The 26,114-nt window shown below is 44.7% G+C and overlaps 3 protein-coding genes, 1 long non-coding RNA gene and 4 other non-coding genes across 13 annotated transcripts; 3 read left to right on the top strand and 5 right to left on the bottom strand.

Moving 5' to 3' along the window:
* Nucleotides 1-798: 798 nt before the first annotated feature.
* Nucleotides 799-5,055, bottom strand: LOC118300214. Its single transcript, XM_035624432.2, has 3 exons — nucleotides 4,905-5,055; nucleotides 3,342-3,454; nucleotides 799-3,259 (listed from the first exon to the last, which is right to left on the bottom strand). The coding sequence occupies exon 3, from the start codon at nucleotides 3,181-3,183 to the stop codon at nucleotides 1,381-1,383; it is 1,803 nt and encodes a 600-aa protein (XP_035480325.2). The 5' UTR covers nucleotides 3,184-3,259; nucleotides 3,342-3,454; nucleotides 4,905-5,055; the 3' UTR covers nucleotides 799-1,380.
* Nucleotides 5,056-5,630: 575 nt separating this feature from the next.
* trnav-aac lies at nucleotides 5,631-5,703 on the bottom strand. Its single transcript has one exon. It is a non-coding gene; the product is annotated as a tRNA-Val (tRNA).
* Nucleotides 5,704-5,952: 249 nt separating this feature from the next.
* trnav-cac lies at nucleotides 5,953-6,025 on the bottom strand. The gene has a single exon. It is a non-coding gene; the product is annotated as a tRNA-Val (tRNA).
* An 889-nt stretch (nucleotides 6,026-6,914) lies between these two features.
* ncf1 (neutrophil cytosolic factor 1) lies at nucleotides 6,915-12,628 on the top strand. 4 transcript variants are annotated; one of them, XM_035624520.1, is made up of 12 exons: nucleotides 6,955-7,076; nucleotides 7,164-7,169; nucleotides 7,234-7,320; nucleotides 7,462-7,537; nucleotides 9,116-9,281; nucleotides 9,386-9,444; nucleotides 9,618-9,740; nucleotides 10,232-10,339; nucleotides 10,418-10,535; nucleotides 10,711-10,830; nucleotides 11,609-11,787; nucleotides 11,861-12,064. In XM_035624520.1, exons 1-12 carry the CDS (start codon nucleotides 7,005-7,007, stop codon nucleotides 11,935-11,937), a joined length of 1,191 nt encoding a protein of 396 aa, XP_035480413.1. In that variant the 5' UTR covers nucleotides 6,955-7,004; the 3' UTR covers nucleotides 11,938-12,064. The 4 variants fall into 4 exon arrangements, with proteins under 4 accessions (XP_035480412.1, XP_035480413.1, XP_035480411.1 ...); XM_035624518.2 differs by lacking the exon at nucleotides 11,861-12,064 and adding an exon at nucleotides 12,071-12,628 and having other exon boundaries at nucleotides 6,959-7,076; XM_035624519.2 differs by lacking the exons at nucleotides 7,164-7,169; nucleotides 11,861-12,064 and adding an exon at nucleotides 12,071-12,628 and having other exon boundaries at nucleotides 6,915-7,076; nucleotides 7,240-7,320.
* Nucleotides 12,629-13,075: 447 nt separating this feature from the next.
* Nucleotides 13,076-13,147, bottom strand: trnaw-cca. The gene has a single exon. It is a non-coding gene; the product is annotated as a tRNA-Trp (tRNA).
* Nucleotides 13,148-13,684: 537 nt separating this feature from the next.
* On the top strand, nucleotides 13,685-13,756 carry trnae-cuc. The gene has a single exon. It is a non-coding gene; the product is annotated as a tRNA-Glu (tRNA).
* Nucleotides 13,757-14,697: 941 nt separating this feature from the next.
* On the top strand, nucleotides 14,698-25,992 carry st6gal1 (ST6 beta-galactosamide alpha-2,6-sialyltranferase 1). Of its 3 annotated transcripts, XM_035624471.2 has the most exons (9): nucleotides 14,698-14,943; nucleotides 16,394-16,496; nucleotides 19,557-19,763; nucleotides 19,857-20,216; nucleotides 20,325-20,589; nucleotides 20,703-20,800; nucleotides 21,451-21,552; nucleotides 21,686-21,860; nucleotides 22,319-25,992. In XM_035624471.2, exons 2-9 carry the CDS (start codon nucleotides 16,485-16,487, stop codon nucleotides 22,576-22,578), a joined length of 1,479 nt encoding a protein of 492 aa, XP_035480364.1. In that variant the 5' UTR covers nucleotides 14,698-14,943; nucleotides 16,394-16,484; the 3' UTR covers nucleotides 22,579-25,992. The 3 variants fall into 3 exon arrangements, with proteins under 3 accessions (XP_035480364.1, XP_035480363.1, XP_035480359.2); XM_035624470.2 differs by lacking the exons at nucleotides 14,698-14,943; nucleotides 16,394-16,496 and adding an exon at nucleotides 17,264-17,412; XM_035624466.2 differs by lacking the exons at nucleotides 14,698-14,943; nucleotides 16,394-16,496 and adding an exon at nucleotides 19,097-19,333.
* Nucleotides 20,490-23,454, bottom strand: LOC118300324. The gene is made up of 4 exons (XR_004790058.2): nucleotides 23,322-23,454; nucleotides 21,643-21,888; nucleotides 21,428-21,563; nucleotides 20,490-20,624 (listed from the first exon to the last, which is right to left on the bottom strand). It is a non-coding gene; the product is annotated as an uncharacterized LOC118300324 (long non-coding RNA).
* Nucleotides 25,993-26,114: the final 122 nt, after the last annotated feature.

The raw sequence follows: 26,114 nt of genomic DNA, 5'->3' as shown, positions 1-26,114 counted from the left end.
TTACTTTTCAAATTAAGAACTTTTCCTCTCATGACCTCTTCTGTAAAATCAGTGTTGTGTTCACACGTTCATTTCAAACCGTCCCAGCCGCCGCCTGCAGGCGACTAACAGGTTGTGGCCAGAGAGCATGATGGGAAGGAGACCACACTAATTAAAAGCCTGATTAAAAAGGTAATTATCCAGTTAAATATTTGTGTCTTCATCGTTAACAGACAAATTTAATCAAATGGCTCGATCGTTGAACCATTCTTCCATGTTTTTGAATTTAATGATTAAATGGCAAAATTACTCCATTAGTTTCTAAATGTTTGAATGTTAGTTACAGTGGATTTGTAGAGTTGACTTATGACAAATTTTGAATCTTTTGCGTGGAAAAAATAGGATGAAATATTCCTAATAAAGACACTTTTAAGCTTTCTTGTAACAAAATGAAAGTTTCCGACGTCAGGTTGAAAAATAATTTCACACTTTTCTCCGACGCAAGAATCAAGAAGCTTTTCAACTGAAAAGTTTCCGATTACAAAAACTGAAATGACGGCACTCGGACCGCCCGAGGTGGAAAAACACGTTTTCATCCGCGTGAACCGTGTTGGAGTGACACGACCTGCGACCCGAGCTCAGCTGCTCACGTCAACAGAAACATCAGCAGAACAAAGATGCGTGTCGTTCCTCTTCTCACCCTCATCAACTGAGGCAGGAAGGTCAGACTGAGTCTGACTGAGTCGTCTGACTGAGTCGTCTGACGCAGACTTCCATCGATGGGACTTTGGAGACTTTAGTAAACTGCCAGACAAAAACCCATTTATACAAAATTTTAAGATTTACTGTCAAACACGTTGTTTATTGACATTCAATCCGTTTCCGATCCAGGAACAAAACAAAAACATAAACAGGAATTGAAAAAAAACCTTAGCTCTGTATCATAAATAATCTCCGTCCACACAGACACACCTGAAAACATGTCGCGTTGTGACATACAACTGGTCATGTGGTGTCAACAGGAAGTAGATTGTCGAATCTGCAGTCTTTGCTTAGTAACACAAACTCCTCTGAAGGAGGAACAGCGATGGTGAAAATGCAGAGCAGTGACGACGACGAGGTGGAACTGTTCCGGACAGGAAGTGTTAGCGACGCTTTGCCTTCACCGGTGGTCGTCGAGTCGCGACTGATGAGAACCAATCAGAGAAGAGGACGTGGGCGTCGCCTTCGCACTGACACGTGGACCAGCAGTGTTTTATCACAAGCCTCTGATTCAGAGTCGTGTCGGCGCCGGGCGCAACCATGGCAACAGTGATACACTTTGCACGAAAAAACAAATAAGTGTGGACGAAGCCCGAGAGGCTGCGTGTCCGTCGAGACGTTAGCTGTAATCCGAACACACTATTCTACCTCGACCTCGATGTCGACGGGCTCCAGTTTTCGGACGAACACGATGTCGTCGTCGTCGTCGTCGCCGAGGTCCGGTTTGGCAAATCCGTCCGCCGCCGGCTCGTCTTTGCAGACGACCTGCGGCGCCTTGGCCGTCTCCAAGGGCAACTCGAACACCTTGTTCATGTAATCTCCCTTTCCCTGTCGGCCCTTCCTCCCCACCATGGAGATCACCTGGGCGGCGATCGACCAGGCGAACTCCACCTTCCGATGACTCTGAGAGCTCAGGTCAAAGTTGTACTCCAGAATCTCGTACAGAGCCGGAACGTAGCGGTGGCAGTTGTGTTCCACGTGCAAATACCTGTGCACCTCGAAGAGGACTCCCCTCGTCAGCACCCGCAAATCCAGCTTAGTTTTGGCTCCTGAATCCGAGGGAACATCGAGGTCCAATCCTATTTCTTTGCAGATGCGGTAGCTGTCGACCCGTCTCACCGTCCCCTCCGCGTCGGGATGTTTGTCGTCTTCTGAATCCAGATGCTCCAGAGCCTCTTTGCCCAGTGGGACGACCATGTTCAACCACCTGGTTATCTTTGCTGCGACTCTGCTGCAGTTTTTCATCAGGCTTCTCTGCGTCGCGTACCACCTCTGGATCGCCCGCGAGGCCTCGGTCGCGCCGCTCTGCAGCTCCAGATCAAAGTTGTGCTCCAGGATGTCGTTCACGGTCTCGGGCACGTCGCCGCACAGCTCCCTGACGAAGCCGAGTATGTCTAACACGGCGCCCTTGGTCAGCTCGGACAAATCCAGCTTCTGGCTCGGCGGACGTTCTTCTGTCGACCAGAGATCGAGACCTAACTTTTTGCAGAACGGGTGACGCTCCGCCTCCGCCCGCCGGTTTGTAACTGGGAGCGATGACTCGCAGTTGGTCTGCCGCTCGGCTTTGACTTGCCGTGCAGACGGGAACCTGCTGGTCACGTTGTAGATCTCTGGGAAATGAAAGGGACTGCACAGGAACTCCGACCTCCTTCTCGCCGGGTGGCTCTGAAGAACCTTTCCCGTGGTCATGAAGTAGTATACAAAGTTCTGCCGACGCTGTTCGTCTTGGACGAGGTTAAAGTTGCCGTCCAGAATGTGAAATAAAAAACCTTGTAACCTCTTTCTCATGGCAGTTGCAAATCTCAACACCTCACACAGCACAAGGTTGGTGAGCAGTCGCAGATCCAAGCTCTGCTTGTTGCCCGAACCGACGTTGAAGTCCAACCCGATCGCTCTGCAGCGGGCGAACAGGTCGTTCACTCGCCACGACTTCAGGATGTGTTTGGAGCGAGCGGCTCTCTTCATCCACAGCCTCTGCCTCAGCGTTTTTACCTTGACGTTGTCGCCGTCTTCCGAGAACAGACGCGAGATCGCCCCATCGCTCGGATGAGAGTTGAACGAACCCTTAGTCCGCGGTTGCGCTGGGGAGACAACAACTTCTCCCGCCTCTCGCTTCACATCCAGTGAATCGACGGCTGTTCCTGACCAATGACTTTCAAGCTTCATCTTTTCTAGTCCGACCTCCTCATCCATTTCTGTCTCAAACTCAATCGGACACATGTACGACAGGTGAGTGTCCAGGACATCGCCGTCCCTGTGCCTCAGCGTTGTCCGTCTCTTACTAGCCACCGTCAGTCCTTCCGGTTCCTGGAAATCTGCGTCGCGGTTCCGTCTCCTCGCGTACTTCTGTTCCTGCTTCTTGACCTGGAACTTAAAAGGCTTCTTTCTGGTACCTGATCCCGTGGTGGACACGGCGCTGCCAAATGTGGTAGTCATCAACATTGTCCATGTCGCCAAGAACGTAAACAATGAGATTCCACGCGAGTTGTCTCCAGGAGATGGGTTTCAGTTACCACTTCTGAAGAAGAGCAAACAAGACAGTGTCAACACGTGGCGTTGTCCTGAAATGACCGGGTGCAACCGTACGAGCTCATACTCACGTTGTGTCCTGAACAACGTCCCAGCAACGGGTTCCGGAAAGATTACCGCCTGACTTCTTTGCAAGGAAAACCCACATATTGTCTTTGGGAGCAGCGGTAGACATCATCACTGTCTGAGAAGAAACAACACAGAGTTTAAATTACAGAGCAGTGGAGGATTTAAACACCAACAAGATCTTATTTTGTCTGGGGACGGGTTGGTTCCAAAGCTCGACCCTCGGTCGAAGCAAAACAACTTCCCACCATGTTCACCGTGGTGAAACCCAACAAGTTTTTATTCACACTCCATTTAGTATCAACAAAAATGACGACATTTGAGAATGTGTTCAATACTGCAACAGTAAATCCATTAGTTATCGACTACTAAATTAATCGCCAACTGATAATAATCGATGAATCGGTTGAAGTAGTTTTTTATGGGATTTTTTTTTATAAATTCTCTGATTTCAGCTTCTTACATGTGAATATTTTCTGGTTTCTTTGCTCCTCTGTGACAGTGAACTGAAGATCTTCAGTGTGTGGACAAAACAGAACATTTTATGACATTTTACGGACCAGACAACTCATCGATTAATCGAGAAAAAATTATGGTCAGATTAAATCGAGAATGAAAATAATGGTCATTTGCAGCACTGGTGTTCGACGGTGAAGACGTTTACACGCAAAACTGTCAATCACTCTCCAGTTCCAGCTTTCACAATGTCAACATTTACTGTTTTATGTTTTTTATTCGTAGGTCAGACAAAATACGTCACAACTGTGAGAACTGTGACGTCTGTTGTTCAGCATGTTCTGACATTTGTTGACTTAACATTTACTGAAAGTAGCACTGAAATTAAATGAGACCTATTTTGAGGGTGATGAGATTTATTTCGAGGACTAAAATTCATTTTATTGTTTTAAATACTTTAGGATAGGGGCTTGCAACTAACGATTAGTTTCATTATCGATTAATCGATTAGTGGTTTGGTTCATAAAATGGTGAAAAATGTTGATCGTAAACCTCAACATGATGTTTTGTTTTGTCCACACACCAAAGATCTTCAGTTCACTGTCACAGAGGAGCAAAGAAACCAGAGAATATTCACATGTATGAAGCTGAAATCAGAGAATTTTGTCATAAAAACTACTACGATTAATTTAGTAATCGGTTAACTGTTGCAGTTCTACTTTACGAGCATTCCAAGTAACTTAATCCTTCAAAAGAAACACTTCAGGTGTCGTCTTTTTTTAACAACGGGACTTTGAACGCAGCACGTGTTTTGCGCGCTCTTCTATGCGTTTCGGTTCTACAACCAAAATGGCCGCTACGTGACGTGAACGCAACTCCTTTTTTCCCCCTTCAAACTCCGAAACAACTTTGAATTGTGACGTGTAACGCGCGGTGCAGCGCCTGGAAACGTCCCGCCAGTTAGCGACGACGTTCTGCTGATGGAATACGAACCCGCCGACACGGAAACCTACGTCAGCACTGGCAACTGAGGAGGGACGCTAGCGTTAGCTTAGCACAGCGCTAAACCGGAGAGCTGAATACGAGCGGAGGGGAGAAATATGTGCACTTACCGAAGACCGGCCCCCGGTGGTTAACGGGGCCGCTGACGTGCGTGTGACCGTGTGTGTTTTATTATATGACAGTGACGAGATGAAGCTCCGCTGCGACACGGAGCCAAAACAACAACTACACACGTGTGAACACCACGCCCCCGAGGGCCGCGTTCAGGGACCCGTCGGAAAATTCCGCTCCCAGAAATATAGATAGATAAATAGATAGACAGAGATAGAGATAGATGGAGTGATTGATTGATAGAGAGATAGATAGACAGATATATGGATAATAGATAGATGGATGATAGATAGATAGTTACTTTATTTATTCCAAGCTGGGAAATTCCGGTGTAACAGCAGCACGTTTCACACAGCACACATAATATATATACATATAAATACATACACAAACAAATGTAAAAAAAATGTACGAATTGCTTAAATATAAAGAATAAGAATAATATATATATATATAAAGAATTTACATGAATATTAAAAGTTGAAATGGTGCAACAGTAGAATCAGTTACCAGCAGTGTGCGGAGGAACGTGGCAACATGAAAGTGCAAATATCCCGGGATTCATGTTTTAATTTAGATTAAACTTTAAGTTTTAGTAAAGTCATGATACAAAAACGGAAAACAGCAAACGTCCTGTGGAAACATCCAGAAAGTCTCGAGAACACACGTCGTGCGGGGGAAATGTTACAACCTGATATAAAACTGCTCAGATGTGTAAAATCCGATGTTTCCGCCCGGTCTCGAACCGGGGACCTTTCGCGTGTTAGGCGAACGTGATAACCACTACACTACGGAAACTGACGGTAACTTTTCCACTGGACAAATTAATTGCCATAACTTCCTGGATATTATTTGGTCCATGTGTTTAAGTCTCTGTTCCCCCTCTGTTCACTTTTCCAGGCAGCTCAGAAACTATAGACAGCTCAGTGATCAATGTAGAGGTCTCACTCACTCATGTTCCGAGTTACTCATAAAATACTGAAGTTTGTGATTTTGTTGACAGTACAATAAAATACAACACGATCCAAAACCGGAAAATGCAACATATGTTTCCGCCCGGTTTCGAACCGGGGACCTTTCGCGTGTGAGGCGAACGTGATAACCACTACACTACGGAAACTGTGAAGATTAAGTATCCTTTCAAACACTATCATAACAATAATCCTTGTACATTTGGTATTTTTTTTCTACAGAAGTGTCCATAACAATCATCAAATATATCTATTCATTATTTTTATGTTGATGAACTGACTACATGTTTGGTTTGAGCACCATGAAGAGATCTGTGACAAAGTTAAGACTTGTTTTAGTTTGTGGAAGTGTTAAACTCAATAGCATGTATCAAGCATATTTGTTAATTAATGTGATTAATAAAGTTTTCTGTTTGCACGCTGAGCTAAACGTTAATAATCTCTGACTTATTTGAAAATAACTTGGAGTGTACAGAACATCTCTAATGACCAGTTATTTTTGCCAAATTATAAAACTTGTACCAGAAAAGCATCTTTAAAGATGTCAAAGAGAGTTGGGTTTGTTTGTGTTTCTTTTTGGTTTCCTCCTGCAGGCCCAGTGGTGCAGGAGTTTTTTGGAAATTTCCCGCTTACAGGCTAAAAAAAAAAGGCTTTGAAAGAGAGTGAAGCACACACACACACACACACACATGAAGGATGAAGTCATAACGGTGAATTTCCCCTTTTGGACAATCAAGAAACACTTCAGAGGGAAATTCTCAAATACACCTTAACCGTTTACTGCATCAGAGTTAATATATACTATGTATGTCTTTATTCTTTTATGGAGAAGTGCAACACTGGTTATGAATCAATTATAGTATAATAATTGTGAAAAAAAACACACCAACCCATCATCATAAATGTTGCACAGATGTGTAATGTTGGACTTTGTTCCAAAATGTATCTGATGTGCTTCAACACCAAAATACACGTAAAGAGGAACTAACTCTTGTGGTACGTTTGTGGTACGTTCATGGTACTGTACACACACACACACACACACACACACACACACACAGTATATAAAGGCCGTCGTCTGCTGCTCTTCTTCTCAGTTGGACTCCGTCACACCTGCAGGTTCTCACCATGGAGCAGATCTACGTCAGACATGTGGAGCTGCTGGGCTTCGAGAAACGCGACTTCCCCACTCAGCACTACGTAAGGCTCAGAAACTAACTCTCTCTCTGCAAGAAACTGCTCAATAAGCTTCACCTCCTAAAAAACAAAAACCTGTGTAACATGAAGCCTCCGGTTGGGCAGGAGAGACGATGGCGAATGTCGTCGGGTCGTGACCTTCTCGTTGTTGTCTCGCGTGGTGCAGGTTTACATGCTGATGGTGAAGTGGAGCGACCTCGGCGAGAAGCTCGTCTACAGGACGTATCCTGAGATCCACACCTTGCACGTGAGTTCATCTGCACAACAATATGTGTATGCAGTATATCTTTTAAAAAGCTCTGCTGATTCATAATCCACCTCCTTGCAAATGAGTCAAAACCAGAGGCCTGAAAGAAAACACAGCTTTTGTTTTTTTCTCTCATCACAGAAATCGCTGAAGGAGATGTTTCCCATCGAGGCCGGTCGAATAGAAAAGAGGGACAGAGTCATTCCGTCGTTACCAGGTAAGAAAAACTAAAAAACCCAGAAGAATAATCTTCACCGTGTTTGAAACTGTTTATGAATCGTGTCATATTCTGGACTCTACATTTCGTACTCGTGACAACGCCGCATCCAATCTTTGGCTGCGTGGTGTTAAAAGAGCACACGGTGCAGGCGAGTGTGAGGTCGACGAGGACGGAGGTTCAGGGCCTCCACATTGTGATGACATGTTATTTCAGGAAGCACCTGTGGCTGTTTGGCACCGCGTCGGCAGGTCGACTTCTCCTTTCTCTGCCTGTCGAAACTATATGAGCAAACTGCAGCGAGGCTGAAATCACTGTGTTCCAAACCGGACAGAGACAACATGCAACAACAGACGAGAAGGAACCAGGGAACTGAGAAACAGCTCAGGTCTGGCTGCAGTATATAGGTCGTAAGCCCCGCCCCCTGGCGTCTGGCTGATGGCACATGGATAAAAAGTGAGAAAAGAAAAATCAACGTAGACGTTAAATTAATGTTTCCAAAGATGTTTCTGTCCTTTGAGGCGGTTCCTGTTCCATGTTTCTGATCACTTTGCTTTTCACGGGTTATGTGCTGATGGAAGAAAACGGGGCTCAGACGTCACGATTGACAGCTGACGACGCTGACTCGTGATTGGTTCGAGAGCGCGTATATGGGGCGGAACCTCGACGTCAATACGACCACAAGTGCTGCAGACGCCAAATGGCGTGAAATCTGAGGCGGTAACGCAGCGACAAGCTGTTTGCAAAACCGCCATGAAATGAAAATAGAAGAAGACGTATCCGAGATATTGTACTTTAAAAACTTCTGCATCATATCTCATGTGCTGGTTGGTGCTCCTGTCAGTGTCTAGCCGCGAGCAGCTAGTTAGCATGGCTAGCATAGTTAGCCCACAGACTGAACATATAAAATGTTTCTCTCTGTCAGAAGCTGGTTAGAAGTGAAATTAGCGTCAGCGAGCTGCTGATGATAAATGTGAGGATTTGTTTCAATTTCCATTTTCTTTCTTATTTTCACTCCTTTAAAACGCAGCCAGGTGTCCACAGATAATTATGCAACAATGCAGGTGTGTGTGTGTGTGTGTGTGTGTGTGTGTGTGTGTTTTGGACAGATGGCTTTTCTGTTCCTGTTCAGCTGTTCGGTGAGAACAGAACTCAGACTTTACCCTTTTTACTCCGCTTGTGAAACCTTTTGTTACCAAACGTTTTTGCAACGTGGAGAAGGAGAATGATGCAAACGGCGGTCGACCTCTGCAGGTCCGCAAAAGAGAGATCGTCAAAGCCCCCGGCAGAGGGATCGCTGATCCGTCCTAGGAATCAATTACAGTAATAATAATAATTCATGAAGCACGTCTTCTCACTTTGCAATTTTCGGTTCGAAAATTGAGTAATCTGTGAACAAAAATGTACATTTTGTGACTGTGAATTATTAAATTGTGAATTGCTGTTATCTTTATTATCTCACTCTTGTCATCAGGTGTTTATTTATCATGTCAGGAATACCTAATATAATAAATGAGGCTCTGTTATTGTACGGTGTGTGTGTCTGTGTGTGTGTGTGTGTGTGTGTGTGTGTGTCAGCTCCGCGATGGGTGGACTCCCAGAAGTCGACGGAGACCAGGCAGAGCACCTTGGCCGACTACTGCCACTCGCTCATCAACCTGCCGCCTCACATCTCCCGCTGCACACTGCTCACCAACTTCTTCAAGGTCCGACCGGAGGACGAGAACCCACCGGCCCCCAACACGTCGGTATCTCACACACACACACACAAACACACACACACACACACACACACACACACAGAAAGTAAATCTGTGATGTAAAAAGTCATGCTCACTTCCCCCTCAGACAGAAAAGAAACGAGACATTCGTGGTGTCCAGGGAGTTGGATCGAGGAAAAGCATCTGGTGAGACACGTTTTACATTCCTTCACCAAATCCACAGTGTTTTGTTCGTCTCCATTAAGCTTCTAGATGTAACTTGACCTTTAAACTCCACCTTCATTTTGAACTCGCCCACCATCAGTTTTTCCTGTAAATGCTGAACGCTAGAAGAGATTTTCACGCTTTGCCCCTCTCAGAGATTTCCGGCCCCATCATCCTGGACACCTACAGGGTGATTGCAGACTTCAGCCGGACGTCCAAACACGAGATCGAGCTGCGAACCGGCGACCTGGTGGAAATCGTGGAGAAAAATCAGAACGGTGAGAGAAAACTAAAGTTCTCGTGACGACTCGGCCCGCAGCCGAAACCTTCCTCACTCCCACACATCGGAGATCCCAGAGTTCACTGAGACAAAGTTTGCAATTTGGGGGTTGGGGTGCTCAGTGGGTTGCGGCTTGCAACTTTACCACCAGATGCCGCCAGAATTCCTCTGTGTTTAATCCTGCGGACAAGACAACAAGCACACAAACAAAGGGACGGGGTTGAAAAAACAAGACGGTAATAACATGATCCGGAGAGTCTTTACGGATGCTGTTAGCGTAGCAGGTGGCACTGGTCATCCACCAATCACAGCTCCTCCTCTCTGCATGTTGAAGTGCCCTCGAGCAAGAGAATTAACTCTGCGTTTCCAGGAGGGCGTCTTCCTGCTGTTGGCGTTTGAGAGTGTGTACGAAGGAGAGGTGATTCTACAAAGTGTCGTCGTCTGTAGAGATGATTCAAACACATCCGGGTTCCGATCCTCTGTGTTCAGGTTGGTGGTTCTGTGAGTGCGACGGTAAACGCGGCTGGGTTCCTGCGTCGTACCTGGAGCCGCTGGACCAACCGGACGAGACCGAGGACGCTGAACCAAACTACGAGGGCAAGAAACGCTCCCTTCAACCTATTCTTTGTCCTGTTGTGTCTCTCTTATTCACGGCGTTGTGTTGTTTCCCTGCAGGAGAGATGTTCATCACCACCAACGCCTACAAGGCGGAGCAGGAGGACGAGATCTCTCTGGAGATGGGTGAAATCATCGAGGTGATTCACAAGCTGCTGGACGGCTGGTGGGTCGTCAGGTAGGATTCCTTTATTCATCCCTGTAATTTACAACCGGCTCCAAAAGCAGTTCACCAAAGTGCCGGACCAGGAGCTCAACACTGCCACTGGCACCTTTGTATATTCTACACTTGCAGCCATTGGCTCACATGAGGGGATTTATCCATTCTGACTGGTCGATGCTGTCTTGTACAGGAAAGGAGAAGAGACGGGACATTTCCCCTCCATGTACCTGCAGAAGGCCGGAAACCGAGAGACACAGGCGGCGGCGGCGAGGAGGACGAACCCACAGGGACAGAAACCACCGCCGCGCAGGTTCGTCCGGATATATATTATTTTTCTTCACGTAGAAGGAATTCACAGATGTGCAGGTTTGCACGTCGCTCCCTCTGACGACACTCTGGTGTTTTAGTGTTTCTCAACTCAGACGGAAGGGGAAGTGTGTCTTCATCACACTCGCTCACTCTCTTGTTGGACAGTTTGTGATCTCACTCATCTCTGCTGCCGACTGGCGGGACTTTGTCGTATTCTCCCGATATTTAAATGTCACATTTTTCATTCTAACGTCGTCATAAGGGGTTTTCAGTGGCAATATCCAAACCTCACCACTAGACGCCACTAAATCCTGCACACTGAACCTTTAATGTTGTGAAAATCAATAGTTGGAGATGGGAGAACATTCTGGCGTAGCCTCTGTGAAGAAAGATGGACAACGAGGTGGATCGTGGCTTAGCCTGGTTAACGCCGAGCGACTAGTCAACTGTGACTGAGCTCAAAGTATCTGCGCCCCTAATTATGCAAAAAACCTTGATAACATTTGAACATGTGAGTTATATCAAAATTCGTAGAGTTGACATGAAGGGGAAATGGGCCGATGACTCGAAAACCTTTTCTGTATCAGGTTGTTAACAAGTTGGCATTTTAACACAGTGGTCATCCTCAAGTGGCCATTCAGGGAATTGCAGGTGTTTGGCTTCAGTTATCAGCCCCCTGAAGTTGCCGCTTGGTTTTGGAAGCGCCCAAACAGTTCCGAGGGCGACGCCCACCCGCCCCCCGAGAGCAACAACAAGCATGTCCTTCTTGTCTGTCTCAGGTCCACCATCCGCAACGCCAAGAGCATCCACGACAGGTCTCGCCAGCGGCTCAGCCAGGACGCCTACCGCAGGAACAGCCGCCGGTACCTGCAGCAGAAGGGTGGCCGCCGCCTCAACGAGCCGCACAGTAACTCCAAGAGCGCTGCCAAGTCGCCACTGAAGGAGAGGAAGAACCAGGGTAATGGAAACATGCACATACTCTCAGATTCTGCATTTCATCAGCTCACTACATTTTTCTATTTGTAAATCAGATTTCTATGGAGACATTATTCTGAGAGAGATGAATACACCCACAGAGACCGGACACCATGCACTGACCACTTGTTGATCGACTGCATCAATTTAAGAAGTTCCATCAAACAAAACTTGATCTCCACCTGCTTAGGCACAAACATCCGCCATCGAACACACGACGCACACAAACAACCGCCCGATCGTTTTTCTCATTTTCTAACCGCCAGACAACATCCCCGAGCCGTCCGGCTCCAGTTCGGAGAGCGAGGTGAAGCGGGAGACCCCGGTCGTCCCTCCCCGCCCGAGTCCAGAGCTCATCCTGGAGCGCTGCACCGACAACACCCGCAAGAGAGTCAGCATCAACAAGTTGCGCCCTAACAACTAAGCGTGGGAATGAAAACAGCCGCCTGAGAGTTTCTCTTCCCGAGCACGTAAAACAGCAAATCTTAATTTTTATGCTTTGTTGTGTGTGTGTGTGTGTGTGTGTGTGTGTGTGTGTGTGTGCATTAAACAAACAACATGTAACAAATTAATATCTTAGCTTTACAGGAGCTGATAGGTGAATTTTGTTATTTTAGGACCGAGCTTATGCTAAGCTAAGCTAGCCAGCTGCTGCCTGTAGCATTATACTGAACAGATGTCAGAGGTCTCATCTAAAATAACCAACTATTTTGTAGTTCACTTCTATCCGCATATATTTGTTTTCAAACAACTGCGGAGCTTTGTTTGTTTGTTTGTTGTATGCAAAATAAATATACACAATAATAAAAAACAAAAACGTGAAATTTTTCTTTCTGCTTCATTCATGTTACTTTTTCTAAGGCTGTGCCTGTCTATGCTTTCTGATTATCAATTATTGTGATGATTAGTATCTCAATTAACCGAGAACTAAATTGATTTCCAGTTTAGTCTAAATGATAATAATAATAATGAGACACAGCCAAAGCTTAATACCTAAAACTCATAAAATAAAAAATTAAAACATTTTTTTTAAGTCCTGTATGTTATTTAAATGTGATTCAAATCATTTAATCTAAAAGTCACTGCACAGGAAAATGAATCAGTAGTAACTAAGTCATTTCTGGTCTTCCATACTATCCTCCTACCATACTTCCATATTCTAACAGCAGTGTTAATATTTCATTAATATCAGAAATCATGGCTGACAGTGTTGTAATTGTATGTCAATTAACTGAGTTGTTGGTTATTGAAAAAAAGAAAGGGGAAAAATTTGACCCCGACGTGATTTGAACACGCAACCTTCTGATCTGGAGTCAGACGCGCTACCGTTGCGCCACGAGGTCCTGCAAAATGTCCGTCGGTACATGCTAAATTTATAGGATAAACATAACAGATATATATGTATATATTTATACTTTTTTGCATGTTGCCTGCAATGACGCGTTGATCTCTAGCCACAATATCAGTAGAGGTAACAGTAGCACGAGCTAATGCTAACACGAGGGAGGAAGTGGTTCGTTAACTCCTCAGTGTGGAGGAAAAAACAATGACAACCACTTACCTGTAGCGGCGATTCACAGATATCTCAGACACTGGACACGTTGCATCGGTGACCTGCCGGGGCCGACGACTGCACCAGCGGTTACACGGTAAGAGTCACCGGGGAGATGTCGCTTCCGAACGTTAGCCTGTTAGCTCACTGTCCTTCAGGACAAAGTGGCCGGACTACCGTCCCCAGAGACGAGCGGAGGAAGTCGGGGTCGCTTGCTCCACGTGGTGCGCGACATAACCGCTGAGGTAAAACTAAGATAATCCGGTCAAAAAACACTGCAGATGAAGACTAGGTTTAAGTTAAACTCTGTCATCTGATGTGGCATCAGTCCCTGGTGGTCTAGTGGTTAGGATTCGGCGCTCTCACCGCCGCGGCCCGGGTTCGATTCCCGGTCAGGGAACTACTGTTTTATTTCAAAATGTATTTTTTTTTTTTTTTATACATCTCTGTAAAAGACTAAACAAATCATCGAACCCTTTATTATTTACGAAACCGGAAACCAGTTTGATAAGATCCGCAAGAATAAACGTCACAAACAAGGAACAATAAAACTGAGCGAAATTACATAAATATGCGACCATAATAATAATCATAATAATAATAATTATTATGATTATTATTTTATTTATATAGCACCTTTCAGAAGCAGCTTCATAAAGAGCTTTCACAAAAAACATACAAATCACAGACAATTAAAATCAACATTCTAACAATAATACGGTTTCCGGGTCACATATCTGTATAAAAAAAGATTTAATAATATATATGAAGATTTCAAATAAATCATATTAATAAGAGAAAACCAGGAGACAGGCGGTGCAGGTGTGGAGGAGTGGCGGAGTACTGCAGCGAATATTACATGGGTTATGTAATGAGTTACTTTAAATACACAGTAACGTATGATTATTAATGTTTTATTTATTATTTTTCATTGGGGAAAAAACAACCAACCTTCAAATACTACTACGATGATGATGAGGATTATGATGAGGATGAGGACGATGATGATGAAGTCATCCATCTTCCCTCCTCCTCTGCAGAGATTGCGTGTCTTGGCTGCTGCAGAGACGTTGGTCAAGTCAAACCAATTTTGGCAGGAGACAAACGGATGTTTGGACGTTACCCCTTCCCTTCAAAGTAAAATACACATACAAATATATCATTTAATAACGACCTGGAAACATCGCGCGCAGGAAAGATACTTCAACTTGCAGTAAAGTTGTGTTTCTCTACTCAACGTGTATACTATTCCACCACTGTAAAGAAACCAACAGGATGCTTTGATTAAATCTGATATATTTAATTTCATTCAGGCTCTTATTTTGAAAACATTGACGGACACGCTTTCCTCCTCCTGCCGCTGGCTGCTGCTGCTGCAGCCCCGTGCAGACAGAAGAAAGACCCGCAGCTCGTTTTTACAGTTTGCACTTCTCCAAATGTCGACGGACACCGGACCGGCGGCCTCGGACCGGACGGACGGACGCATGCACAGCGGGACGGCGGCGCACCGGGAACATGGCGGCGGGAGCGACGACGAGCTGCTCGGTGTCGTAGCGACCGCGAACCACAGGAACGACGCAGCTGACGGTAACGGAGGAGTATCACTTAGCATCATGCGTAACACACCAGATTGTCTATTTATATAGATCTATATAGATATCTATATAGATCAGATATCCACCAATCTATCTATCTACAATCATAATCATATCTATCTATCTATCTATCTATCTATCTATCTATTTATCTATCTATCTGTCTATCTCTAATCATAATCATATATATCCATCCATCTAAATATATATATATATATATATATATATATATATATATATATAATCATAATTATATCTATCCATTCATCCAAATATCTATATGTCTATCTATAATCATAATCATATCTATCCATCTATCTACATATCTCTATATCTATAATCATAAGCATAATTATCTATCTATATATATTAATCTATAATCATAATCATAACTATCTATCTATAACCATAATCATAACTATCTATCAATCTATCTATCTATAATCATAATCATGGCCTTTCTATAACACATCCACAGCGTCTCACATTATATAATATCTATATGAATATTTTTTGTTTACATCCATTCAATTTGTTCAGTCATAATTATATTTAGTCTATAACATACACGCATGTGTAAAGGTATGGAATTAACTCTCTGGAGAAAAAAAAACGGGTTTTAAAACCGTATAATCAATAGCTTTATTAATGAATTATCCAATGCATTATTCAGAAACACTAAATAGATCAGTTATAAGACATTAATACATAGAACAACTTCTGGGTTGCCAGGTTGCTAGGAAAAAAAAAAACCCCTCCAGCAGTTCAACACCGGTGCGACGCGACGTCTCTGATGTTACCGTTTGAGATTGAAGCAAGAAAATCTGGACCAGAGTCTATTTATAAACTGATTATTGAGGGCAGATTCACGCCAACCAGGTTCGGTTCAGACCTGTGGGATTTTTTTTCAGTTCGGTTCTGATCCAAAATTACGTGTTTTCCCTGGACTATCGGACCGGAATTTAGTCCGGATAAAAGTGAACCTTCTTTTGCAGTCGTGAGGAAACACTTCAGAAAAGGTCTGACATTTGGACCAATTTGTGTAAAGTGAAGCCTGTATTGAGGATTTTATTGTTCAATCTCTAGTTTCAAGTCTTCTTCAACACATGATGTTCTTTTTGTACATTTTGGTCCATTTACAGTCAAACAGACCATAAAGCACTGGACCGGGGGACGGGGGGGGGCATGGCTACAGCGTGAGTGACAGCTGGTACCGTCCAATCGGTGCACGGTTACAGGTGTAGGTGAACGAGCTTTCATTCAGGCCACACCACCAATTCTACATCTTTTTTCAACCAACATGGCGCTGGTCAAAATGCTGAGATGTCATGATTGAAAGCTGACAGCTGATTGGTCGAGAGCGTGTATGGGCAGGGAAGTGTGTGTATATACACATTATACAGTTGATGAGTTTATATCTTGTATATCATCTCCGTCCACAGAGGCGATGAGGGAGAACCTGAAGGCAGCATCCGGTTTCTAAGCAACAACAACAAAAACATCAACAGCAGCGCACAAGACCATACACACACCATGGGCTACAAGGTAACACTGTAGGTGTGTGTGTGTGTGTGTGTGTGTGTGTGTGTGTGTGCGTGCGCGCGTGACGTGCAGCTTCAACAGTTGTAACAGTCGTGTGTCGGCTCACGCGGATCCATGAGCCGAGCGACGACCTCGCTCACGAGCCGAGGGATTATTCATGTTATGATGCAGAGTAAAGATTTAATGAGTCAGCTCAGGATTTTACAGTGACGTCACCGCACGAGTCAGAATCACATCAAATATCTGCTGCGGAGAAAAAGACTTCAGACTTCAGACGCAGAGTTAATGACATCGCTGTTTTTATGTTGATCACTGTTGATATGGGTGTGGAAGCTAAGTTACATTTCTACATTTTCAAGTGTAGCTTTAAGCTACAGTGTGTAATATTTAGAAGAACTTATTCACAGAAATTGAATATGTTGTCCATAACTATGTGTTCTTATATGTATAATCAACTGTGAATGAGTTAAATACAGCTCCATGAGGTGGACCCGACCTCCGTGTGAGTCTCCATGTTTCTAAGTCGTGTTGAATACAGTTGTGCAACTAAACAGTCCAGAAAACCGGAAATGGAATCAGCGGTGCGCCACCATAAAGTGTCCCCTGTCAGTCGCTCAGTTGGCTGCGGTTTGCAACTTTAGCACCAGATGGCGCTGATGATTACAAAAATGACACACTGGGGCTTTAAGTGAGTGCAGTTTATTGGTCGAGGCAAAAAACACGTCACGCTGCAGCCGACCAGACGACGTCATGGCTTCACTGCTGCTGACACACTGTCACTCTGCACGGCCAGATTAACACACACACACACACACACACACCTACCCTTTTAATCTTGAGTAGTTTATGGCTCCATAAATCCATGCAGTGTGTGTGTGAAGGCAGGGGATTGAGGGTGACATCTTTAAGCAGATATCAGGTGACACCACCATCTGTCTGAATCTCTGCAGCGCTGCAGTCGTTTCATTCATTCACTCATTCATTTATTCATTCTTTCAGTCATAAACACTTACACCTGTGAAAAAATCAAAATGGAAATCTTATGATTATGGACTTTATCTTACAGGAAGCACATTCAGCATTTTCCTTCTTCCACTGGGCAAACGCCTAATGGAAGACAAGGTCCATAAATATCAGATTTCCGTTTTGATTTTTTCACAGGTGTAAATGTTCATGACGAAGCATATCCGAGAGAAATCTGGTGATTATTGATTATCGATCTCCGCTTTAGCACATTAAGCGATGTCAGACTGTTTCTGTTGCTGAAGCGGAGCAGAGAAGACGTTAATGTGTGATGAAGTAAATCAAGTGTTCGTTCATGATTGTGAGGAATATTGATCAGTGTGGATCATCGTTCTAATAAAAGAGATAGTTGTTACTATTTATCGCCCCAGTCTCCTCGTGTGGTTCCGAACTGCAGCGATAGACAAAGAAACTACAATGAATCAAATCGTCTTTATTGAATTCAAACAAAGCTCTAATATTAATGTGTCTACGTACAGTATTTGTTCAGTGTGATAATCTCTCCCTCTGTTTATTAGAAGTTCAGAGTGGACACGTGCAGAGTCTGGAACAGAAACATGATTCCAGACATTCGTAAATATCTGCTGCGCTTTATTATTTGTCACGTTACTATAAACTGCGTTGTCCCTGACGGGATCCTGCAGGGACACGGTTCCACTGATCTGATTGGTCGGTAGTGAGGCTGTTGACAGGCTTTGATCTCGTATCTGGGGCCTGTTCCGGGAAGCAGGTTTTGCTAAACCGCTGCGTATTTTAACCCTGAAACGATCCAAACTCTGGGCCTTCCGCTCCAGTAGGTGCTTCTGTACAACAAGTTGAAATGGCCACTGATGTTTTCTTTGTTTAACATGTGGGATCTGATTAAAACCATACGCCATAACCATACCTTACCTTTCAGCTCCATGTTCTTATAATTCATTTTTAGCTGCAGCCACATTATTTTTGTGCCGGTGGGATTGAAACCTAAAATAAAAATTATGAAATAACATGGCACGGTTTTCAGACGTGAGCAACACCAATCGGACCGGCGGCCTCCTGCGCAGCACAGAGTCACTAACCGTTGTACCATCAACTAAAACAAGACGTGTGGAGCAAATATCAGATCTTTTTTAAATCATTTGATTATTTTGCTCAGTCTTACATGTCGACTCGGGCAGTGACTGTCTCTCCTCACCAGCTGCAGCTGAGATGCTCCTCTTTCTCAGAATCATCTGATTTTCTCCATAAACACAAAGTCGTATCTCCAACTCCAACGGCGTGACGTAGGAGGACCTTGTTTCCGCCTCGGTTGCCATGGTGACTCGTAGTATCGGAGCTCCCTTGATGATGGCACACGCGTGACTCCGTGTGAAAATAATCAGAGTTGATCTAACTAACTCAGAACTGCTTGTCTGGAACCGAAAACTCTGAGTTTGCCATCTGAGAGTAGATCAAGTCAGAGTTCGTGTTTAAGTTCAACATTTTTTAAACCTGCTTCATGGAGTGGGCCCCTGTTGTCGTCGTCGTCGTGAAGCTTCAGTGTCACTGCTGCAGAATATTCTGCCTCTGGCTCTAAAACAAACCAGCCGCTCGACATATGAATGTCACAGGAACATATTGATCCTATAAGTTCAGCCAGTGTGTGTGTGTGGTCTCATATGTACATTGGATCCCATCGATTCCTGTCCCCCTCTTCTGGTTTTTCTCATCCTGCCTCGTTGATTGGCTGCAGGGAAAAACCACAGGACCCAGGGTTCATTCCATGGCAGACATTTTCCTCTGACGTCACAGTCATGGTGGGGGGGGTTGCTAGGGAACATGGCCGCCGTGTGACTATGGTGAGGTCATGTACTTCCCTCAAAGAGAGATCAAATAGTCAAATTTTAAAAAACAACAATAAAACGAAGATTGAAAAGGTCAGATATAATATCCGAACGGAGATGAAATAAGAGTTTAATCTCTTAATACTAAAACTTTGTCCCTTTGTCCAGAATCGTAAATCGTGTCCGAGTTTTTCTTTTTACCGGGACTCTTTAACGCGACGGCGTGTTCCCTCTGCAGATCCCCGGGGCGGCGATGGACCGCGTCAGCCTGCTGTGGCGCCTGAGGCGTCGGGCTCGCCGCGGAGCGCTCTGCATGGCCTTCTTCTGCGTCTCCATGGCTCTGCTCTACGCCATCTGCGCCGAGAACAGCGTGCCCGTCACCGACGCCATCTTTGGGGTGCGGGCGCGAACCCGGGCGCAGCCTCGCACGCACTCTGTCGTCAAGGTCGGTTTCTTTCTCTCTTTCATTCCCCGCTGCCAGTTTTTTCTATCACTCCCTTATTCTCCCCCAACACCGTCGTCCCTCCGACTCCCGCAGGTGCTGCGAGGCGGAGCCAAGCCCGTGGTCGACCCTCAGAAGCTCCCGGGCGTCGTCCCGGGTGACCCTCGTCGTCCAATCCCTGTCCTCTCCTCTCCCAACCACACCCACGCGGCCGGGGCCGCGGCGTCGAAGCGGAAGTCGCGGGAGCCCTCTGGCTTTTTCGCCCACCTGCTGCCGCGCCCCTTCACGCGCGCCCTGGAAACCCTGTTCGGAGGCCGGCGCAGGGGGGAGCTGAGCGGCAGAGGTGGGGAGGCGGAGTTCTTCGGGCCCCACGGGCTCCTGGGCGAAGTGTGGGACGACGAGATGTCCAGCAGCATGCTGGGAAGCCGACTGAGGAAGGTGGTGCAGAACTATCAGGTCAGTCTTCACTTCCTGCTCAGCTCCGAACCGCATCTTGTGCAAGGTCTGAGATTTTTCTTTGACAAATGGTTTATTTTTGTTCGTTTGTTTGTTTTGTTTTTCCAGGCGATGAACAAGTATGGCGTGGAGGTTTCGGGCCCCGGCGGCGTCTCCAGCAGACCGAAGCTGCGAGGCCCCGAGCTCCTCTGCCAGCTGAAGAACAAGGCAGAGGTGGCGACCCTGACCTCTGACCTGCTGCCCTTCTCCTCGCTGCCCTGGGCCGCCCAGCTGCCGTCGAAGCCCCTGACCTCGGACCTCGGGCCATACAGGAGCTGCGCCGTGGTTTCGTCGGCGGGGTCACTCCGCTACTCCGGACTCGGCAAAGAGATCGGTGAGACGCGTCGGAAGTCTTCGTTTTACCAAATGCTGAATTTTTAAAAAACAAAAAAACAATGACAGCTGGAAACATAAACACACGAATATTATCGTTTTATCAAATGACAGACTCCCATGATGCCGTGTTGCGCTTCAACGCCGCACCAACCAGCGGCTTCGAGAAAGACGTCGGCTCCAAAACCACCATCCGCCTCATTAACTCACAGGTAGACAAAAAAACATGGCCGTCTTTATATACAGTCAGTAATCGTCTTTATATACAGTCAGTAATCGTCTTTATATACAGTCAGTGATCGTCTTTATATACAGTCAGTAATCGTCTTTATATACAGTCAGTGATCGTCTTCATATACAGTCAGTGATCGTCTTTATATACAGTCAGTAATCGTCTTTATATACAGTCAGTAATCGTCTTTATATACAGTCAGTGATCGTCTTTATATACAGTCAGTGATCGTCTTTATATACAGTCAGTAATCGTCTTTATATACAGTCAGTGATCGTCTTTATATACAGTCTCTGATCGTCTTTATATACAGTCACTGTTCGTCTTTATATACAGTCTCTGATCGTCTTTAATACAGTCACTGATCATCTTTATATACAGTCAGTGATCGTCTTTATATACAGTCAGTGATCGTCTTTATATACAGTCAGTGATCGTCTTTATATACAGTCAGTGATCATCTTTATATACAGTCAGTAATCGTCTTTATATACAGTCAGTGATCGTCTTTATATACAGTCAGTGATCATCTTTATATACAGTCAGTAATCGTCTTTATATACAGTCAGTAATCGTCTTTATATACAGCCTCTGATCGTCTTTATACTCTGATCGTCTTCCTGTCTGCAGGTGATGGCGTCTGACGACCATCGCTTCCTGTCCAGCTCTCTGTACAGCTCAGGAGCTCTGGTGGCCTGGGACCCCGCCCCCTTCTCCGCTGACCTCACTCAGGTGATGTTGACCTGCAGCGAGAGAAACGTGCTGCAATTATACAGATTTATACTCTTATTATTATCAATAATTCTCTGTGTGGGTGGAAACCTCTTTTTTTTTATCAAGTCTTCTCCTCCTCTTCCTCCTGCAGTGGTACAACAGGACAGACTACCCCATCTTCGTCCAGTACCAGAGGTACCGGCGTCTCCATCCTCTGCAGCCGTTCTACATCCTGCATCCTCTGTTCGAGTGGCAACTGTGGCAGAGGATCCAGGACAACATGGCCGAGCCCATCCAGAAGAACCCGCCCTCGTCCGGCTTCCTCGGTACGTCGAGCTTCACGATGAATGAATTCTATGAAACAAATAGAAGTGGTTAAAACAAATGTGGCTCCTGGATCAGATGAGAACCGCTGAGACGATGCACATGGATGGTTGTTAAATGATCAACCAACAATTCTAGTCGTACAAAAGAAGCACACGGCAGTGAGTGTGTGCAAACACACAGGCGCGCACACACACACACACACACACATTAATCTCAGTGAACCGTCTTTAGGCTTAAATACTGTAATACTTCCTCAAATCAGCTCCATCAGTCAGATTAAGAGCCGCTGGATTAATGAAAAGGCAACAAACTGACGAGCTGATGATTTACACTTTAACATTATAAATTAATTTTTCAAATTTAAATGAAACAAAATCTCAGTGTTTAAAATAAGGATTTTTTTCAAAAAGTTGTTAATCGACGCCCTCTCGTGCGTTTGTGTCCGCCCGGCCCCCAGGCACCGTCCTGATGATGTCGCTGTGCGAGGTGGTGCACGTCTACGAGTTCCTGCCGTCGCGCCGGAAGACGGAGCTCTGCCACTACTACCAGCGCTTCTACGACGCCGCCTGCACGCTCGGCGCCTACCACCCGCTGCTGTACGAGAAGAACCTGGTGAAGCGCATGAACCAGGGCTCCGACCGCGACATCTACACGCATGGACGTGTCACGCTGCCGGGCTTCGGCAGGATGAACTGCAGCCGGGCCGCGGACCACTGAGACTGAGAACACACACACACACACACACGCACACACACACGCACACACACACTGTGAAGCAGAACCCTGCATGAAGAACGAGGACAGACGCATGAAAACCTCAAACTCGCTGCAGAACAAAATAAACGTTGTCACTATAAATATCACACACACACATAAACACACACACACACACACACACACACACACACACACACACATTCCCACAACGCTGTTAACCCATGAACCTAAACTCCACCCACTAAAGGACCATACCGCTGTTTTTGAAGGTTTTAGTCAACGAACCACAAACTGCAGCGTTTGGAGCTTTTTGTCTCCCCCCTCTGGCAGAGCGAGGAATAACAACACAAGCAGCAGCTTCCCGACAAGGAGGAGGAAGAAGAAGAAGAAGAAGAAGCCACATCGCTCCGTCGTTTCAGTTTCTTCAGCTCTGACAAACCGGTCATGATGTAAAGAGCATCGCTGCCGTTACGTCACGATCGACATTTGTTTATCTGTTAGAAATAAATGTCCGGCACACGTTTCAATTCTAAAACCAATTTATGGTTTATTGACTGAAACATGCTAAAGGAATAGTATGGTCCTTAATCCTGATTCTAATCTCAACTGAAGTCTGGATCTGAATCCTGAAGAAGTGAGATTTGCACAAAGGAAACTTAATTCATCAAAAACATCTCCGCACTCTTGACCTGTACAGAGAAATGTGAAATGTGTGTATATACGCTGTAACATGTGTATCCGACCTCCCTTCCAAGGTTTCCTCTGGATGTTCAGTTTGAGAAGCTGTGGAGAGATTTTGTTCCGCTCTTCGTTCGACGGTATAGAATCCGACAGAGACGCTGCTGGTGTCGTTTGTTTTTATTGGCTTCTCTCTAACGTCCGATCGCACTGAGGACCAATCAGGTTTGTGTTTTAGTTTGTAAAACGATGACGACGCCCACGTTCCCTGCTCTGATTGGTTGTCATCGGTCACAACTCGACGACCAGCCTGTCTGTAACACACCAGCGCTGTTCCTCCTTCAGAGGGTTTCCCATGTTACTAAGCAACCGACTGCAGAAGGAGACAAGCTACTTCCTGTTTACGCCACGTGACCGGTGTCCGTCAACGGTCATGTGATGTGATGTTTCCAGGTTTTGTCGCGCTGCGTTCCTTCACACCTCCCAACTCTCCGGAAGTCGGCTTTGGGGATTTTCCCCCCGATCCACTCGGAGGTCATGATTCCGAGTTCCGAGGTGTGAAGGAATTTGGAGCTGAAACACTCGTCTGGGCGCAGAAGTCTATTTCGATGCGACGAGCTGGAGTCGGACCAATCAGAGCAAAGTCTCCAACAACTTGACTTTAGTTTTTCTAAAGATTTCAGGGTTGTTTCTTTTCTTTAAACCCGAATTGTTTATTCAGGAGAACGTTTTCTCCCTGTGCAGTTTCACGTCTCTTCCTTTTCATCTCAGCTCGTGACGTTCGATTCCTTTTGTCCTCGGCTGTTAACCGTGGTTCCACGTGGTTCGTGTTTATTCCCTCTCCCAGTGGCGCTGAGCACGTTCACTGGAAACCTATTGATTTTCTTTGTGTTGCTGTTGTTGTTTTTGTTCAGGACGTGAACTCAGCACCTCCTCCTCCTGCGTTAATGCCTGTGTTCAGTTGTCCTTGAATTGAATCTTAAACTGAAGTGTAAGTGCCAAATGTTCATGCTGCCAGTTCCCGAGTATTATATTGAATGTTATTAGGTCACTTAAGTGTAAAACCTGTGTTTGTTTCATACGACCTCGGGGCCAGGATCCCCCGAAGCGAGGGGTGGGGTTAGACATGTCCCCCTCGACTTTTTTAAAATCATCACTTTTAGATTTCTACATTTTAATTTACTACCTAAAAGGTCAAGGTACGTCATCACAAGCTGCAGCGAGGGTTTTGCTGTTTGTTTGTTGTTATTCATTTATTTTTATTCATTTCTTTTGCCCCAGATGTTGCCTCTCAGGCAACAAGCTGCCCTTTCTTCTCATTGGACGAAGCCTGCAGACAAACATCGGGGGTGAAGATTGTCTTACAAGGCTCCTAAGCAGTATGGAAAAGTCTGGAATTCTATTTTTGTTTCCAGACATGAAAGATTTTTAGAATATTACAATTCGTCTCAATCAATCTCTCGTCTATTGAAACATTTTCCCACGGTCAGTGATAAACGTTGCCATAGCAACACACTGTCTGTACCTGCCACCGTCACGACTGTATCTACAGAGTCGTGGTTCACATGACGACAGGCGGAAGAAAAAGTTCCTCTCAACCGGACATTATTTAGATGATCCTGGTGACTTTGTACTGTTGATGATAAAATACACATTTACCCAAAATTACAGATTTTAAATATCAATACTTTCATATGAGATTCAGTCCTGGAACACGTAATGTCAGAATTGGAAGTATCAATATTTCAATATCAATCCACACATGCAACATCACAATCAGCTTTCTGGAGAAACTGTGACTTACGCAGTCAGAATGTTAATATGTAAACTATTTTAAAATGATTTATTTACATAATAATATTTACTTAACAAACATCTAGCTATTTGTACTTGGATGTCAAATACGGTCTGAAAAATCTACAGAGAAGAAGTAAGGTTGAGTCTGGAAAAAGTCTGGAAATGGAAAATGTGTAGGAAGGAACCCTGGTTACACTCTCGGCATTTCTCGGTTAAAAAGAAAAAAACAAGATAACAATTTTCCATCAGTGGAAGATCAATCAGAGATAACGCAGTAAAAGACAGAGATCTTTGTATCATAATAAAAATAACATAGGAACATTTATCCAAAGTCATCAGGTCTCTCAAGGAAATGATGGGCGACAAAATGATGTTATGTATAACACAATTAATGTGGCTGTAATTGGTATTTGGCAGTACAATTACTTTTATATCAATGTACTAATTTTATTTGGTTTTCTTGTGTTTTTATGTGGATGTGATCTGACGGATCACATCCACATCGTAGTGTCAGAGGAAGAATCTTTATTTCACCAGATCAACATCATCGAGTTTCACCGTCACAGGACTCTGTGTGTGTTTAATCCTGCATGTATCAAAGTTCCAAAAAAGGGTTAGGTCACATCAGACACCTGCTTCTGATGGACACGTTATTGTTATAATAATAATAATAATTATTATTATTATTATTATTATTATGAGTATTGTTGTTTCAGTCATTCATTTGTTTTGAAGCAAGACGAAGAGAAACAAGCGTCTGGAAGGAAACATACATGACATTTAAAACTGTCGATCTATAAAGAGCAGACAACGACAAAAAGGCTCCAGAAAAATCATTATCCCCAAAAAATTTGCTGATGCAACGGAAAAGAAGACAAAGTAAAATTCCCTTTTGATCTATGCATGTTGTAATCAAATGAAAAACATTTTTAACAACAATTGTTTTGCTTTTTCTGTCTTCAATAAGTTTTCATTAAAAGGAACTATGTAGACAGCTGTGTTGTGCTGTAGTTAAAAAGAAATCAGACATGTTTTTTCCATCAAATTTGAATAAATAAAGA

The sequence above is a fragment of the Scophthalmus maximus genome, chromosome 2, assembly GCF_022379125.1.
Source record: "Scophthalmus maximus strain ysfricsl-2021 chromosome 2, ASM2237912v1, whole genome shotgun sequence".
Taxonomy (NCBI): Eukaryota; Metazoa; Chordata; class Actinopteri; order Pleuronectiformes; family Scophthalmidae; genus Scophthalmus; species Scophthalmus maximus.
The sequence above is the reverse complement of the archived record's forward strand: the minus strand, read 5'-3'. Positions and strand labels throughout refer to the sequence as shown.

What these genes read in the sequence shown, in the direction of transcription:
- LOC118300214 (XM_035624432.2), bottom strand. Translation starts at nt 3,183, where the DNA reads ATGTTGATGACTACCACATTTGGCAGCGCCGTGTCCACCACGGGATCA.
- ncf1 (XM_035624518.2), top strand. Translation starts at nt 7,005, where the DNA reads ATGGAGCAGATCTACGTCAGACATGTGGAGCTGCTGGGCTTCGAGAAA. An exon ending in CGTGGAGAAAAATCAGAACG is followed by an intron (nt 9,741 to 10,231) that starts GTGAGAGAAAAC and finishes CTCTGTGTTCAG; the next exon opens with GTTGGTGGTTCTGTGAGTGC. An exon ending in CAGAAACCACCGCCGCGCAG is followed by an intron (nt 10,831 to 11,608) that starts GTTCGTCCGGAT and finishes TGTCTGTCTCAG; the next exon opens with GTCCACCATCCGCAACGCCA.
- st6gal1 (XM_035624466.2), top strand. Translation starts at nt 19,097, where the DNA reads ATGTCACAGGAACATATTGATCCTATAAGTTCAGCCAGTGTGTGTGTG. An exon ending in TCCGCCTCATTAACTCACAG is followed by an intron (nt 20,801 to 21,450) that starts GTAGACAAAAAA and finishes TCCTGTCTGCAG; the next exon opens with GTGATGGCGTCTGACGACCA. An exon ending in GCCCTCGTCCGGCTTCCTCG is followed by an intron (nt 21,861 to 22,318) that starts GTACGTCGAGCT and finishes CCCGGCCCCCAG; the next exon opens with GCACCGTCCTGATGATGTCG.